Consider the following 16309-nt stretch of genomic DNA (forward strand, 5'->3'; position numbering starts at 1 on the left):
TGATGATTTGTAAATTCAAAAAAACAAATGATAATTTCTATATAAAAAATAAGAATTTACTTACTTTTAAATAAGATTTAATGAAAGAAACTAAAATAATTGTTTGAAGTTGGGAAATCTACAAAATTTGCACTTATATTTCACAATTAATGGGATAATCTCCTTTCTTTCTAAATATAATGTAAAATTGTACAAAAGCAATAATCTTATCAAAATTATCAAAGATACAAATTTAGAAAAACTTGTAAAAGATAATATATTCATGAATTTCTCAAAAAGAAAAATAATATAAGTATTAAACAAAAGATATAAGATCAATAAGAACTAAAATAGATATTGCAAAATACAAAGAAACTAGAGAGTCTTGAACTAAGATTGAAATACAAGAAAGTCATTTACAAGATTAAAAACAATCTCAATCTTGCTTCTATATATATACTAGCTAATAAAAAGATCTTCTTGAAACTTATTAAGAACTATGAGACTTGTGGCCTAAGTATCAAGTTACAGATTGCTTCCAATAAAAAAATTTAAAAGTAAAAAACTTAAAACATAAGTTTTAGTAGCAACATGGAATATCTAAGGAAGTCAAAAGATCGAATATGTATCTAATAAACTCACTTGAAGTTTTTTAAGAAACATATTATTGACCTAATATGTTTCTATCTACTTTTAGCTACTTCTATATATTTAAGTAATATAGAAATTTATTATAAAATGAGTAGGTGGAAAATATTTTAAAAATATATATATTTAAATTATATTTCTCATATTACTTGGTGTAATATATTCTCATATTTAAAGAAATATTAGAGTAAATTCCAGCAAATCAAACTATATTTATATTAAAGTTTGTATTAAATTATTATCCAATATATTAATAATAATTTAATAATTCTCTTTAGATAAATGAAGTTAATTTATATGATCATATAAACTTTCTAAATATTTTAAGAAGATGGCTACTAATTAGTCTAAATCAAATAATTATAAAAATTACAATTAAAACTTATAACTAGAACAGACCAACTACTAGGAAATAAATTAGACAAAACAAGGAAATATGAATAAACTACTTGGAGTTATATTTGACATCTTTTTTACAACCAATTTATTGATAAATTTTTATTCTATGATATAAATAATAAAAATTAACAAACTAGTGTAATAAAATAAAATATATTATGGTTAATAGTATAAAAATAAATAATATTCTATTGTAAAAATGTTTTATTTTTTATTTATTTAAAATAAAAATAAAATGTATTGATGTGTTTCAAAAACTTGTACATAAGATGCAAAGATGGTGAGCTAAAAATATAATTGATCTAGAGTTACCAAACTTGAGAATAACATGAAATTAATTTAATATAATATATTTATTAATTTGACATTATCATCTATTTATATATGACCAACTTGAGATATATATATATATATATATATATATATATATATATATAAATTTCTAAATAAATTTTCTAAATTTATTAACTTTTTTATATTATATATAAAAGTTAATAAATTTAGAATAGCCTTAGTTTTAGAATAAATTCAAATAAATCTTCTATGTAGAAAAATATGTTAAAGAGTTTTTTTTTTTTTTTTTTTTTTTTTTTTTAATACTAAGAACTAGGATTAATTTGATCAGTTTTTTTTGAAATACTTGGTATTAGAATTATATAAACTTAGTTTATTTACTTACAAAAACTATTTAAATCTTAAATCCTTTTACATGATTGAAACAATATCAAAGTTATTTAAGTTGCTGTCTATTGAGTGCAAAGTATAAAATGTGGCAATTAAATCAATCTGAGATTTTTAATAGAAATGCAGTTTAGCTTAGAAGTGAATTGCAATATTTCTTATAGACATGCAAGTAGGTGGCTATCTACTAAGACAAAAACTCTTTATTTCTAATATAAATTTGTAAAGTATAAAAAAAATTCTAACTAAATACTAAGAAGATATTGTCTAAAATAAACATAATGCATCCATTTGTTTGAAAGTATATTTTATACACATAAATTTTAATTATCCAATAAAAATCTTATAAGGACCATGGTTAGTGTTATGTACAAAAACCAACATAACAAAGACAATATGTATGTATGTATGTGTATATATATATATATATATATATTGACTAAAGAAGGTGTGGATGATCAATGATATTTCAAGTTTAAAGAGATAATATTTTCATCACTTTTATACAAGATTAGATGAAATCAAGAAGAATTTTGACCACTTTATCTTGTCAAAAAGAAACACTTCCTCTATAGATATCTTAATAAAGTTAAAATTCATTATTCTTAAGGAAAAAAATACATATGAATTTCATTAATTTAAAAAAATGATATACCACATCTTTGCCATCTTATAATTTATGATGGATAAACATGTAGAACACAAAAGTGAATAGAAAGATGCATAATTATTTTGGCAATTGTCACACAAAGTGATGGTTATCATTTTTTAACAAAACAGAATTGTGTTAGATGCACACATACATAAAGCCCAATTCAGTGATGTAGGATGTGTCGCATAAAAGCTTAAAAATAAATAAATAAATAAATAAATAAATAAAATCTTTATTATTTTTGGAAATACTTGTCAATACAAATATTATGTTTCAACTTTTTTGTATTATTTAGTCAACAAACCAAAGTTTTAACTTTTAAGATGTAGTTATCTATAAAGTGTAGATTGAAAAAAAAAAAAAAAAAAAACAGAAAAATAGAAAATAAAATAAATTAAAACATGGTGTGAAGTTAAAACATGCAATATGATGCAATGCAAAATTTGACTAGGTATAATCACGTGTAGAGGAAATGTACAGCGTCAATTTACAAAGAAAATACAAAACATATAAAAATTCCCAAAAAATAAGATATATATGCATATAAACATATATATATATATATATATATATAAGACATCTTTGTTGGATGAATTGATGACCAAATACATTAAAGACTAGTAGTCCCTACACAATAAGGTTAGATATTGATGAGGGCTAGCACTCACCTTGAGTTCTAATCCATCTCTTGCAATGCATGCAACTGGTTGATGCATACTCTCGCTTTCTTGTAAAAGAATTCACCTCTGGTAGTATCAAAAAATGCAAAACAGAATCTTATCTTCCAACATCCCACCCTCCCTATCAAAGCCAACCTTTTTATTCACCAAATCATCCGGGATTGTGGGAGCATTTGTCGGTGTTGTCCAAATCTGCGATTGGTGCTCATAAGCAACGGCACGTCGGTGACCAATGGATCAGCTTCGACGCAGCGTCGATTTCACTAGACAATCAACTCTTGTGACTAGAAATCTGATTTACCAGTTTGCAGATCATCATAGTTTCCACTCCACCGACAGATTTTTATCTTTTTATCGATGTGCAATACGTCGCTACTTAACAACTAGGTGAATGTATCGGATTCAATCGATGTAGATCAAGCTGATTTCACGGCAGGATGAAGCCATACATGCGATGGAACTGATACTGTGAGCCTCGCAGGTGCAGCGATAGAAACGAGATGAGTATCTGAGTGTAGGGAGAGAGAGAGGTTTGTGAAGCAAGCCCCGGATTGTTGCGAGATCTGATATCTATGGTAACAAAGCTAAGATTCAATTCGTGTGGGGCACGGGGCGCTGGTCGCGGCGAGAGCGATGCCGTGGGTCATGAACCGAGAGTTTCCTAGGCAACGAGGGGACAGCACGGCGAAAGTAAGACAAGGATCTGGACGAGCAAGCATTAAAGTTTCCACCCGTTTTCATCGGCGGTAGGGAGGCGGGATCGAGCAGTGGTGCCAAATGCCACCGCCTCAGTCATGCTTAACACGCCACAGCCCAATGAGTTGCTCCGAAAGGGGGACACTTCTCGTTCCTTGCACTTCGATGGCACCTTCGCTGCTTGGATAGGATTGCCTGGGATTGTGGATTGGAGAGAGCTGAACACGTTGGGGTGATATTTCTTAGCGCACAAGCTTTTTCGGTGCTTGCAGATGCGCATGATGCGAGAGAGAAACGCGGCTGGGTTGAATGACATTTAAGAGATGTCATTGTGTTTTTGCCGATTGGGGGAAAAATCTACAAATGGAGCGCTCAGGAAGTGCTTGTGGGGTGGAGCATTCCTGAACTCGGAGAAACTAGTTCGGAATGGGATGGAAAATTTGAATGTCACAAGTGCGCTCCGCCCTTCGGAAGGCTGCGCGACATTCTGTTGGTTTTTACTTTCTGGAAAATTATGCCATGCAAGAGGATAATCACCGCAACAGTATTTCTGACAGTAGCAAGAAACGGGTCACATGGCATTACCACGATAGACTGACACAACTAAACCAGCTGGAGCACGGGAAGCAGGGGAGATTTCAGAACGGCACCGACGTGGTCAAATCAGGTAGGTAGGGTTATGGTTGACTAACTCACAGATCGGGGAGTGGCAATTTCGCACGGGATTGTTGAGGGACGGACATTATGGTAGGTTTCAATTGGGCGCGGCAACCTCATAAAGTTTTTGGGAGAGACTTTGTAATCCACTAGATAACAACGAGAAAACGGCAATACCACAAGGTCCTCTTGATTGATTTGTGTAAGACTTACTGTGATTCTGACCATGAACTTGGTCGTCTGCTTACTTCTGACCCACTGACTGCACCCCCACTCAAGCTGATCATACTGCACAGTTCAGACTCAGCTCAGCACTTGTTGTCGATTTCTCAACTTGCAACAGCCGCATGCATCTAAATCCTCAGACAGGGAAATTGTTTATGTAATTAAAAATCGCTTTTTTCTTTTTTTTCTTTCGGGAATCTGGATATACAATGGGCGGCTGACTTGAACTGGAATGTACAACACCCGGGGCGAGTATAACCTTGTTTCTGTATCTGTGATTTACACCGACTGAGCGGAACCAAAAACTCGTATCACTAATCTTTGGAGATGTTAATCCTAAGCTGCACTCGTGCATAATCTACCATGTCCAGACGACGTCGTACAACAGGCAATGTGTGGATTAAAGGACACTTGGGTATCCGTGTAATGATTCACTTATATAACTCTATGTAATTCTAACGGAGACATGCAATAGGAAATATTATAAGGATCAAGCTTGAAAGAAGGAGAAACTATTCTGTTTGTATCTACATGCTAAGCTTCGTTCGACGCTTTGGTCTCATTGTGGAAGAACTATCGTGCGTAACGTGAGTGACCAAGTGCTTGCAACTGCATTTGGTAATGGATCTACCCGTTGCTACATATAGGTCCCAGCTTTTAAACTTAATGTTCTGCTTCACAGTGGTGGTGACCGGATATCGATCTTCTAAATGCCCGTAGCGCATCATCCTCCATTCCTGCTCGTTCAAAATCTCTTCCTCGGGTTGGTGCCAGGCGGATTCTCGAGGACCGTCTAGGAATTCCTCGTCATCTTGAAAGACTGCCTTGCCGTCTTCCTCTAAGAGCTCCTCGTTGTTCAATGCGGTTAAAGAGAGAAGCATGTTGGCCATTATCTGTGAGCCAGATTTCGAAGAGGCAGGAGCTGCCAGTGGTGGAGTGCCGCTCGATGCACTGCAAGAGGTGCTTAAGGCAGCCAACGACTCGAACGATGCGGAACTCATGCTCGACGACGAATTCGGTGTACCTGCTTGATCGCCGACGCTAACAAACCCCGCGCTGTGCTCGTCGGAGTCGTAACAACGCTCCACGTCCACGTCCAATGAGCTGCAACGCCTTCTGTGCTCTTCCATCACGACGCGAGATGTGCACTCTATAGGGAAGCAACCAGACCCGCAGATGACAGACCTCGCCTTCAATTTCATCAGCTTCTTAAAGACCTTCCCAGCCAAGTGCAATCCTGAAGGCCGAAGAACAACATCAGGTGCTGGCTCAAAGCCATTGGACAATGGAGTTGGATTCGCCATCGCGCCTGCGGATACCTGTGAGCTTGAGCAGTCGAGAAGAGGGTGAAGAGGAGCTCTTGACGGAATTCCTGTTCCAGTCACGGAATCCGGATACGCACGACCGGGAGTCGGTTCATAACCGTGTGGGCTTCTTGGGGATGACCTGCTTGGTCGATCTGTGACTCGCGATGATTCCAACATACCCAACGCCCGAGATTTTCCTACGAGTCTATACACGGGCTTCTACAAAGTGGGTCAATAACAGACAATGCCCACGAGTGCGTCTCCACAGTGAACTACAAGTTTACCAGAAATATTTCCAAAATCTAGCTTCGCTAATCTGCTTGGGTTTGCGGTAATCTCTGCAAACACTTCCAGGGAATACTGAAGAGTGATCATGCTAGGAGAGAGGGTAACACTAAGAAATCATGACTTGGGAATCACACGTCTTGCGGCCTGAGGACATTTCGGGATTACCCACAAGACCCGAAATTGCAATGTAGGCAAGGAGTGTAGTTCAGGGTTCCGAACTTGCCAGAGTAACGATCTTCAAATGTTGCGAGAAGGGATTCAACTGGACGACAAGGTAACAATCAATATCGTGCGGAAAAGAGAAAATGGTCACGACGTCCAAGAGTTCCACAAATACGCAGCCCATGTGCAACTATATAAACTTTGTCAGGGGGAAGAGAATCGTGTATGGTTGCCCAAAGATCTCCTTACCGCGGCTTGCGGCTTTCTTTACTCATCTCTACAACTCCTCCACGGTGCCAGTCCGACGGGAAATCGTACCTAAAGTTGCAGATTCAGCTTATATTCGATCCTTCGCAACAAACACTTGGAAACATTCGTATGCACCAAAAATAGCCTGATGACTACACAATTGAGACGCTTCACCTTCGATCAAGAGAACTTGCACAAGAAGCAAGAGAATAAGGGGGCTCCCCAACACAAGATTGCGAGAGGTAGGAGGAGGAATAATAAACAAGTGCTACGCGTTCAAATTTACTGACTGAGGTTGCAGGGCTCATGATCCCATGCATGTAAGGAAGTTTGGATGGCCGAATATTCCAACTCGTTGCGGAGGCTTTTGCAGCAACGGCATGGAGGGCATGATGTGGGTAATGATGAAGCCTGACAATCTCTTCACATATCCGACTCTTGGTGAAAAGGAAAATAAAGCGCGAGTAATTCTGACAAGAAACCCTGATGAATCATGAACCGAGACGACCTGCTAGTAGAGCATAGAATTAGCCAAGCGGTATGTCTAAATGGCTGTTGGGTCTGCAAGTAAAAATCTCAACTACAAATTTTGAAATCTTACTGTGCGGTTTAGTGTTAAAATCTGAGGCAGTAATTGAGAACAAGAAACAGCAGGATACTGGTTGGTTATGGATAGCAAAAGATTTTGTCCGGCACTGCCTTTAATTCTTTATGTTCCCTGCCGAAGAAGGAAGGCTATAAGCAGGCACATCACCCACCTCCGGGCGTTTTTCAGTCACCCCCCATCCGTCAATTCAACAGACAAAGCCCTCAATTATCAACGACCACTATTTCCATCAGTTTGCCATGAATTTGAACTGTATCCTCTTTGCTGCTAAGGCTGGCGCAAACCAGACTTTATGACTCTTTGAACGTAGTTTATGGATGCCCCTGCTGCGATTGTTCTTGCCACATACCGGTCGCCGTGTCACTAGAATTTAATCTTGTGGTCCACACGAGTGAGAAATATTATTCAACCCACCCCCCCAGTTGCCGTAAATTTAAACAATCGGCACGAAGCATCCTATCCGATGACCTAACTTTGTGAGCATTTGTGTTGGTGTTTTTTTTTTCTTTTTCTTTTTTTTCTTACTTCGCTGAGCGACTGTGCGACTGTGTCTCATTTTCCCTTACGGCTTTCTGACTTTTTCAGCGCCTGTCGCCGCCCGATTCAAACTGCCAGACGTTAGCGTTTCGAGGAGTTAACCAGCGTACATTCTCGTGACCAGAAGGTACATCCCCGTTTGGAGCTTCTGAAAAGCTTAAGATTCTGGAAGTAGACTTCTCGGCTACTAAGCAGCAGACAAGGTGAATAGGGTTTGCAGTGCCAGAGAGACACGTGATCGTGTCCTTGCGCTGAGCACCGGACATGGCCTTCGATGCCTGAGCAGATCCTAGGCCCCTATGTCGCACTACTTTCAAGCCATGTACTGCATGGGAAGTTATCCCGAACCTACTAAGATCTTGTGCTCCCCACGGTTAACCTCTGCTACAACCCTCTGTTTAGGATACTGCTTCAGAATGCGCCCCACATTTTTGTTTGTTAAAAACCATTATCAATGCTGCTCTCTAAAAACCCTAGAGAATGGCATTGGAAACAATGTAATTGAGTCTCGATCATTCGCTAAAGATGACTTGGGTATCGCTGCTCTCTTTTCATTATTATTATTATTATTATTATTTATTTTTTTGGCTGTATCAGAGATAACTGCGAAAGCTAGACCGGACAAAAAACTGGAGTTGGCAATTGCAACAGTGGTTGCGTTTTACAACCGAGACCCGTTTGGATTTGTGGCAGTGTGGTGGAAGGCGGACCTCGCCAGCGCTACTCCACCTCATGGCAAAACCCTGGAGATTCTCATTCAATCCACATTGCAGAGGCATATCCGCAAACCACCGCAAGTTGCAAGTGACGATGAATGCTGACGATCTTAAATGTCTTCGGGGTTGTAAGATTGACCAAGTTCACCAAGAGCTTCTTACAAGCGGTGCAATCATCGACTCCGCAGCAAGTAACTCAGATGTAATACCAAGAGGCACTGAAGAGATTGGGCAGCACAGGAGAAGCATCGACACTTTCGGACCAGATATTTCAGCAGAACTTACAGCGGAGCCCATGTGTAAGTTTCGATAGGAGTGAACCATCTTCTTTCATGCCGGTTTTCTTACAGCGCGAGTGCTAAAATCCTTTAATAAATTGATGAACAGGGTTGGTGCGAAAAGCGAGTGTCCATGATCCATTGAATTGCACTGCAGACTGACAATTTTGCTTATGGAATTGGGTGTCTGGAACCGTTGTATCTGGAATTTCAGAAGTAGGTGAACAATGTCGGAAATAATTTTAAAACGAAAAAGCAACAACAACAACAAGGACTTAAATGCCGACTTGATGCGACTGAATATATTTCGCTAACAAGGCTTACCATTTACTCATCAAAGGGGCCTAAACTACAGAAAACAATGCCCGTTGCTACATTAGATAGAGCAACATTTTCTCGACCGCAGCAATGGCTGAAAACAAAGCAAGGTATCCTGTCAGTGTTTGTCACCGTTGCCAGTACAAGTCAGGATACAAAACGTAGGGTTTCCGTAACGGTTTCTTGTCAAGACGCCACGCTCTAGAGGCAACATGGAGCTGCCAGAAGTGATCACAACGTCGAGTTTCTTCTTCGTCTTAGTGTTGGTGCAAGTCCGCATTGTCATAAGAAATCGCGACTAGTTGTTGTTCTTCGCCCCTTCCCACACAGAACCGCTACCCAGCAAATTGCACGACAACTGAGCAATATGAACGGAACTTGCACACATACACACAGACCCACAGACCAAATAATCGAAGACATCAACAGTACTAAAGGGAAGCGACATTTCAGTCGCGAGGAATCACGATGCTCGAGAAAACTGTGAGCTTTAGCGCGTCGAAGGCATGAGCGTCGCGGTTGCCAAGCATAAGCAGGAGTAGTAAGTTGATTAAGTCACTAACTGACTAGTTAGAGTGAGTTTGACGAAGTTACTAACGGACTCGCAATCGTAAGTTAATGAAGTGACTAATCGACTGGTTGTGGTAAGTTTTGTGAAGCGACTACCTGACTAATTGTCGTGGGTTCTGTGTGTGGTGAATAATTAGGGTTAGGATATTATAGCTTGGTTTGTATAGAGAAACATTGTGCTAAATTATAAGCTTTGTGTTGTGGACGTAATGGTATGTGATTATTTTAGGATAGGTGAAGTACATTCATAAACATGTTAATTTTTGTTAATAATTGTTAATTAAACATGCTAATTCTAGTTAGTTGAACATGTTAATTTTTTTTAAAAAAATTGTACATTAAATTACGTGTTAATTTTAAGTTAATTTTTGTTAATTTTTGTAACTTGTGGGTTTTTTATTTTATTTTATTTTAATGTGGGTATGTGTGTGGTGTGTATGTATATACTATTTTATTGTGCTTTTTTTTTGTCACTAAGAGAGATTACCTAAATACCCAATTAACTCCTGGGGTTTTATTACTTTACCATATTAAATAAAAAGCTGCAATTTTTATACAAAAAAATACAAATGAAAGAGTAAATAATGAAAGCTACAATATCATAAGATTTAATCAATGATTAAAATGTTTGGAAGACGACGTCTAATGATTTGCATGTATAAGCATCAATTCATTAAATATTCATTGAATAATTCAATCATGGAGAAATCTTATTATTGTCTCCCTCTAATCACACTTGAATCTATTGTTGTAATTATTTTTCATCTTAAAGTAAAGTAAAGAGGAAGGATTTGTGTGATCATATTATGGACCATATAGTGGCAGATATGCCTGCAGAAACACTTGCAGTTCATTTATTAAAACAATGTAAGAAAATATAGACATTTATATAAAATAGAATAATTTATTTGATGTGAAATCATGCTTGATTATACTGTTCCTTATTTTTCTAGTAAGTCTGGTTATTATTGTTATCTATTATCAGTAATACCTACGCCAGATTATCAAGAGATTTTAATTAAATTTCGCAGTGGGTAAACATGATATTGTTATTTTGAATGTAGGTAAAAAAAATCATACATAGTTGTAGTATATATTGTTTATTAGTAAAACACGAGCTTGTATGTGTATTTATTGATGTTGTGAGTCTACATAGATATTCTAGTAGACATACTGATTATCATAGGGTTTTTAAAAATAAAACATTAAAAAAGGAATAAACAAGGCTTTGAAAATAACATTAAAAACTTGAACAAGTCAGTTGATGATGAGTAAAAAAGATAGAAAAAAAATACAGATTGATTTACATCAATAAACAAATGAGTTAAGGAAGATCATCTTTTCGCTGATTAAATTAAATCTGTGGAAAAATAGTAAGTAAGTAATAATAGTAATAATAATGATAATAAATAAGATATAACAAATGTAAATATCTAGATACGATTGTGTCATTAGAACATTAAGGAGAGAAGTGAAACAATTTAATTCAGTCTTATCATTTCTGTTACTGTTGTTACACCTTGTTGTCGACATTTACTTCTTTGAAGTAGAAAATATAAAATCGTCTTTTGAATTCATTAGCGTGTATGTCCTTTGAGTGATAGAGACACATATTTCTGGTAAGTACGACAGTGAAATTCATTAGCAAAATTCTATCCATTGGATAGACCAGGGATCGCAGTGAGAGTTACATAAAAACATGAAATACATTTCATTTGCATCTATTGTATCCTTAATCTTTAGATTCAACTGCTTCGTTTCTGGCCCTTAATTTGAAGCTCATAACCTAAACTAATCTACGTTCAACAAAATGTCACATTTCAAAATGGGTGTGTCGAATAACAAAAATATACATAGTTGCAAGGACTAATAGGGAAGAAAAAGATCGTTCTCCTCACCACCGCTAGAAGTGTGGCTTATAAATAACTATTGTTGGTTCCATTCAGTATTCATTAGATCCTGGTTTTCATGTTTAGGAGAGTTTTCCTTACACCCTTAGTGAGATTCATGGTCTGTTTATTGCCTTGAAAAATTACAGTCTACATCATGTTTCCTATGTGCTATGTCAGCATCTTAAAGGAACATCAAGTTATAGTGATCTGGAGGAACTTAACATGAGTACTTTACAAATATTGTCAAATCTGTTGGAGGTGATCAAGTTCAATAATGAGGCGATTTTCAGGTCAGATCCTGAAATGCTAGCTAGGCTCTAAATCTCATCTAGGAATACAAGTCCGGAAAGTACCCTCCATTAAGCACTAGAGTTGTCAAGAACAAGTTTCGGACATAGCTTCTACCCTACAGATTACTTAAACAGATTGAAGTACCTCTTCGCGCTTGAATTGGAACAGGCGCTGCAGTACATCCTCCACAACCTGTTCATAAATTGCAAGGAGATCGCATGAGAAACGATAAGATTGTCCAAACAACAACATTACAGTAAGAAGGACGAGGTCTGACAGGACTTAACAATCGGTTCAACAGAAAAAGGAGCAATCAGGAGTAGTAATAAGCACCTTGTCAGGAGTGGAAGCACCAGAGGTGATACCGACTGTAATGGGACCCTCAGGGAGCCAGTCGTCCTTCTCAACGTATTCACCATGCTGTACAGACAATGTAAGTTAATAAAATTTCGTGGAAAAACTAAAATTTCATAAAAATGATAAATAAGAAATAATCCAAACTGAAAGGGGCGTTCTAGACATTCCCAATTGTTTCAGTGTCGGCAGGTCTCACACAATCCCAGACTGGGGGCACTAATGATAATAAGTTGCAAACAGCTTACGTTCAGCTTGAAGGCGATTCTTTTCCCGGATAGCATCCGCTCCTCTGTATCTATCCAGTAGGAGGGAACTCCCTTGAGTTCTGCAATTTCTTGTAAATGAGAAGTGTTGCTGGAGTTCCAACCTCCCACCACCAGAATCAAATCCACTTTGTCTTCTACAAGCTTGAACATGGCATCTTGTCTCTCCTAACATCCAAACAAGATTAAATCATGACAATGAGAGGATAAACTAGAGCGACTTCACATCGACAACCAGCGCAGAAAAAGATAGATGAATCATAAAAAGCATTGCTATGTAATTTTTCCAGCTGCCCTTCTACCTAAGTCAGATTCAAGCTATTTCTGCCAATTCAGTAAGAACAGAACAGGAACACTGACCTGGGTTGCATCACAGATGGTGTTAAAGCTCATGAAATGATTAGTGACATTTTCTACACCATACTTTTGCATCATCGTCTTCTCCAGTAGTTTTCCTGCTCATTGAACGCAAATGCAATGCGCAACACAATTGTTTAAGCTTATCTTTCGCATGATTCCATTGCTAGGTTACAGACTGAACATTGAAAACCCACGGAGAACCCCAGCACAGAAGTCAAATAAGAAAAGGCCACTAATTTTAAAAAGGACATAGAAAAAGATTGAAAAGCTTTGCAGAAATCCTGGCAATTAAAATATGATTGAATACAAGTGAGGGTTCTCACCAATTTCTTCAGTCTCCCCCTTCAGCATTGTTGTTTGATTAGCAATTCCAACTTTCTCCAAATCTGTATCTGGGTCAAAGCCCTTGGAAATGGCATACTTGAATTTCTGGTAAACAAAACAGAACAGTCAGGCATTTATTACAATATCTTTCATTGTAACGTATTCATCCCCAGGAAACACTTGTCATTGGCAACTACAGCACACACACAGTAACCACATTAAACAGAAGACGCTACCAAGAATTTTTCAACAAAGGAGCGGTGAACACGTACTTCAAGAAAATCTTCTTTCGTCCCACTGGAGCCATCTAGCTTTCCACCCAAAATGTAATCGCAAATATAGGTTGCCTACAAAATGCCAAGTGGGTCAGCGCAATACCCCTTTTGAAGAGTCAAGATCTATGAGTCCAACAGTCTACAAAATATGCAATGAACGCGTAGCTTATTGCACGACTGTATCAGCGGCAAATCATGTTCACCTCTTTGATGTTCTTCGCAATGATGTATTTTCCAGCAAAAGAAGCAGTGGCAACAGTCTCCTCGTGAGCATATTTCCCATGAATTACAGACGTGTAGGTGCCCTTTTTGTGCTTCTCCACTGTGTTCCAGACCTATTTTAGAAATAACGCACATGTCATAGCAGCAGGAATTGCAGCTCCACGACTACACTGACCATATAAGCCTTCACAGATACCAACAAAAATACTAGCAAAAGAACCATGTCACTTTTGACACGCATCGAATAAAACGATAGCTCACACAAGTTACTAGAGTTTACCTTCGACACCCACGGGCAGGTCGTGTCTACAATTTGTACTTTTTTGTCGTCAAGAATCTGCATTTCCTGAACCGAGGCACCAAATGCTGGCAGAATAACAACATCACCTTGGTCTACGACAGAGAAGTCCTTTCCATTCTCAGTAACTGACAATTCGCTTATGCCCATATCAGTCATCTTCTGCTCGCAGCTCGCAAAACGGTTTTACCTCAGTTAGTGACAGTTACTATTCAAAGAAAGAATGGGCATTGAAAACAAACATACGACAATCTTTTTAGAACTGTACACGCATGTTCCAGAAATTTCGCTCAACTGGAAAAGTTCTTGCCGGAAAGAAAATGCTCGCAGCATCATAAAACTATGAACATCCACTTTAGATCTGTAGTTATTTTGCAAAATCATGTCCTACCCACGTAACTTAATTCCGGATTGGGGAGAAGGTTCCAACCTGATTGACTGTTGGATTGTGGATGATCTCATTAGTAAGCCACAACTTCTGCTCTGGAAACTGCTTGCGAGCCTCATAGGCGATTTGCACGGCCCTCTCCACTCCCCAACAGAAGCCATATGAGTTGGCCAGCTTCACAGTCACATTCCCCCAAGTATACTCGAAGTTGTTCTCCTTCAGCGTCTTCACGAGGTTGCCTGAGACAAAAACCGAGTCAAATGTTCCATCAAAAACCAACGAATGATAATATCATCCGACAGAATTCACGATATCACAGACTATCCGGACGACTTCCTGTTATTGGTGACTATTTGAAGACCTCGTAGGGATGATCTACTCTGTTCGCCAAATTCAATTCCCCACACTATCTCAAGATCTAAAAAAAGAATAAATTCGTCGCGTTGTTCCAGCTATTGTAAACCCTGATTGCGTTTAGAGATGAAGAGAGCTTACTGGTGTACTCCACGCTCATTTTATCAAGCATCTCCTTCTTGTATCCATATCCAGTCTTGTTGTACTTCTCTCCCCTCGTCAACGCCTTGCGAAACTCTCTCGTATCGATCTCTTGAGCACGCTCTTCGGCTGCATGGGAAGCGTCGCACCGGACACGCTTACATACATGCCTTAATCCGTTCAAGCGTTTTCCCCGAGGATGAGTTCTAAGGGATACCCCACATGCGGACAAGGAAGAATCGACTCGTTTCTCGGACAGACCTCCGGAGAGGGCCAGAGGAGCCGAAACCTTGGCTGCCCCTGTCAAATTACACACCGTCGCCATAGCAGAGTAGGATACCCGGTCTACAAGAAAATCACAAGAATTGTTCCACCCTGCACACCCACAATCCCAATTCAAGCTTCTACTCACTTACATACCAATGTAAATGCTAGTAAAGCGACCAAACCACCAAATAAAAAACCTGATTACGAGAATGAGAAATTGACCCAACCGTGTAAAGCCAATAGAATGTCCTAAAAAGGTATCACACCCCAGGTCTCTGTCACTAAATTACCCAAATTCCCCCTTTCCAACGAGGCCAATCACACACGCAACCATTCCGCGAATCTACACTCCTCAACTACAATGGAAGCGTTGTAACGCTCACCCACAATGCAGAGCAATAGCCACGACAAGCCGGTGCGTAAAACTCGCAAAGCTGAATTGAAACTATACCTGAGAGGACGTTCGTAAAGGTGAAAGAGAAAGGGAGAGCGGAGGACAAAGGCGATGGAATTCTGGAGGCGCTGGACCTGAGGTTGCGCAAAGCCAACGTAGGGGATGGATGGCACGCGCAGAAGCAGAGCCAGGAGAAGGAATCCAGGGGAGGGGGAATGCGGGGTCCGTATGGTGGTGAGATGATGACGAGGAGGAGAGGGGATTGCGAAGGAGATTGCGCATCGAGCCTGGCCATACGACGACGACGACTGCGTGGATTGTCGAGGTAACGCCCCCGTGACTCCGCGCCTCCCCCCTCCCCGAGGCCTCAGCGCCTGGGTCTTGTGGGTTCCGCCGAACGAATGCGTTTCATCCATTCAAATCCCATTCGTCTCGTTCGTTTGTGGATGTTTTCTGTAGGGCGTTCAGGTTTGTGTAATGAATTGTTGCTTTTCCGTTACATGATAACGCGTATTAAGAGATTTATTTTTTAATAAATAAACATATAAAAATATAAATATAAAATATATAGGGGAATTTTAAATAGGCCCATCCTTACCATCATGAAAAAAAATGACCTCTAGATTCATTTCTCTACTACTACTAGATCCAAAACCAATGAAAATTAACCAAATTTATCATGATTATCATATTTTTCATTATGGCTAGATTGATTTTGTAAAACATAGATCTATTTAATATTCATATATATATATATATATATATATGTATATTTTTCATATATTTCACCAAAACGAATAGATATTAATATGAAATTAATCTTTTGTTAATAGA

The 16309-nt window shown here is 38.4% G+C and overlaps 3 protein-coding genes across 3 annotated transcripts; 1 reads left to right on the plus strand and 2 right to left on the minus strand.

Moving 5' to 3' along the window:
• Positions 1-4845: 4845 nt before the first annotated feature.
• On the minus strand, positions 4846-6866 carry LOC112287424 (uncharacterized). The gene is made up of 2 exons (XM_024530377.3): positions 6624-6866; positions 4846-6474 (listed from the first exon to the last, which is right to left on the minus strand). Exon 2 carries the CDS (start codon positions 6099-6101, stop codon positions 5145-5147), a length of 957 nt encoding a protein of 318 aa, XP_024386145.1. The 5' UTR covers positions 6102-6474; positions 6624-6866; the 3' UTR covers positions 4846-5144.
• Positions 6867-8161: 1295 nt separating this feature from the next.
• LOC112287522 (uncharacterized) lies at positions 8162-9100 on the plus strand. The gene is made up of 3 exons (XM_073536547.2): positions 8162-8301; positions 8461-8782; positions 8871-9100. Exons 1-3 carry the CDS (start codon positions 8293-8295, stop codon positions 8921-8923), a joined length of 384 nt encoding a protein of 127 aa, XP_073392648.1. The 5' UTR covers positions 8162-8292; the 3' UTR covers positions 8924-9100.
• Positions 9101-11648: 2548 nt separating this feature from the next.
• On the minus strand, positions 11649-15891 carry LOC112287903 (4-hydroxy-3-methylbut-2-enyl diphosphate reductase, chloroplastic). The gene is made up of 11 exons (XM_024531510.3): positions 15465-15891; positions 14815-15189; positions 14362-14558; positions 13914-14093; positions 13615-13746; positions 13409-13483; positions 13136-13241; positions 12813-12907; positions 12435-12620; positions 12166-12252; positions 11649-12024 (listed from the first exon to the last, which is right to left on the minus strand). Exons 1-11 carry the CDS (start codon positions 15889-15891, stop codon positions 11959-11961), a joined length of 1926 nt encoding a protein of 641 aa, XP_024387278.2. The 3' UTR covers positions 11649-11958.
• Between the last annotated feature and the right edge of the window lie 418 nt (positions 15892-16309).

This window comes from Physcomitrium patens, chromosome 10 (genome assembly GCF_059467195.1).
Source record: "Physcomitrium patens ecotype Gransden chromosome 10, ASM5946719v1, whole genome shotgun sequence".
Classification (NCBI taxonomy): domain Eukaryota; kingdom Viridiplantae; phylum Streptophyta; class Bryopsida; order Funariales; family Funariaceae; genus Physcomitrium; species Physcomitrium patens.

Coding starts and splice junctions, on each gene's coding strand:
- LOC112287424 (XM_024530377.3), bottom strand. CDS start 6,101: ATGTTGGAATCATCGCGAGTCACAGATCGACCAAGCAGGTCATCCCCA.
- LOC112287522 (XM_073536547.2), top strand. Junction 8,783..8,870: donor ACTTACAGCGGAGCCCATGT/GTAAGTTTCGAT, acceptor ATTGATGAACAG/GGTTGGTGCGAAAAGCGAGT.
- LOC112287903 (XM_024531510.3), bottom strand. CDS start 15,891: ATGGATGAAACGCATTCGTTCGGCGGAACCCACAAGACCCAGGCGCTG. Junction 14,559..14,814: donor AATGAGCGTGGAGTACACCA/GTAAGCTCTCTT, acceptor TTTTTGTCTCAG/GCAACCTCGTGAAGACGCTG. Junction 12,253..12,434: donor GAATCGCCTTCAAGCTGAAC/GTAAGCTGTTTG, acceptor TTGTCTGTACAG/CATGGTGAATACGTTGAGAA.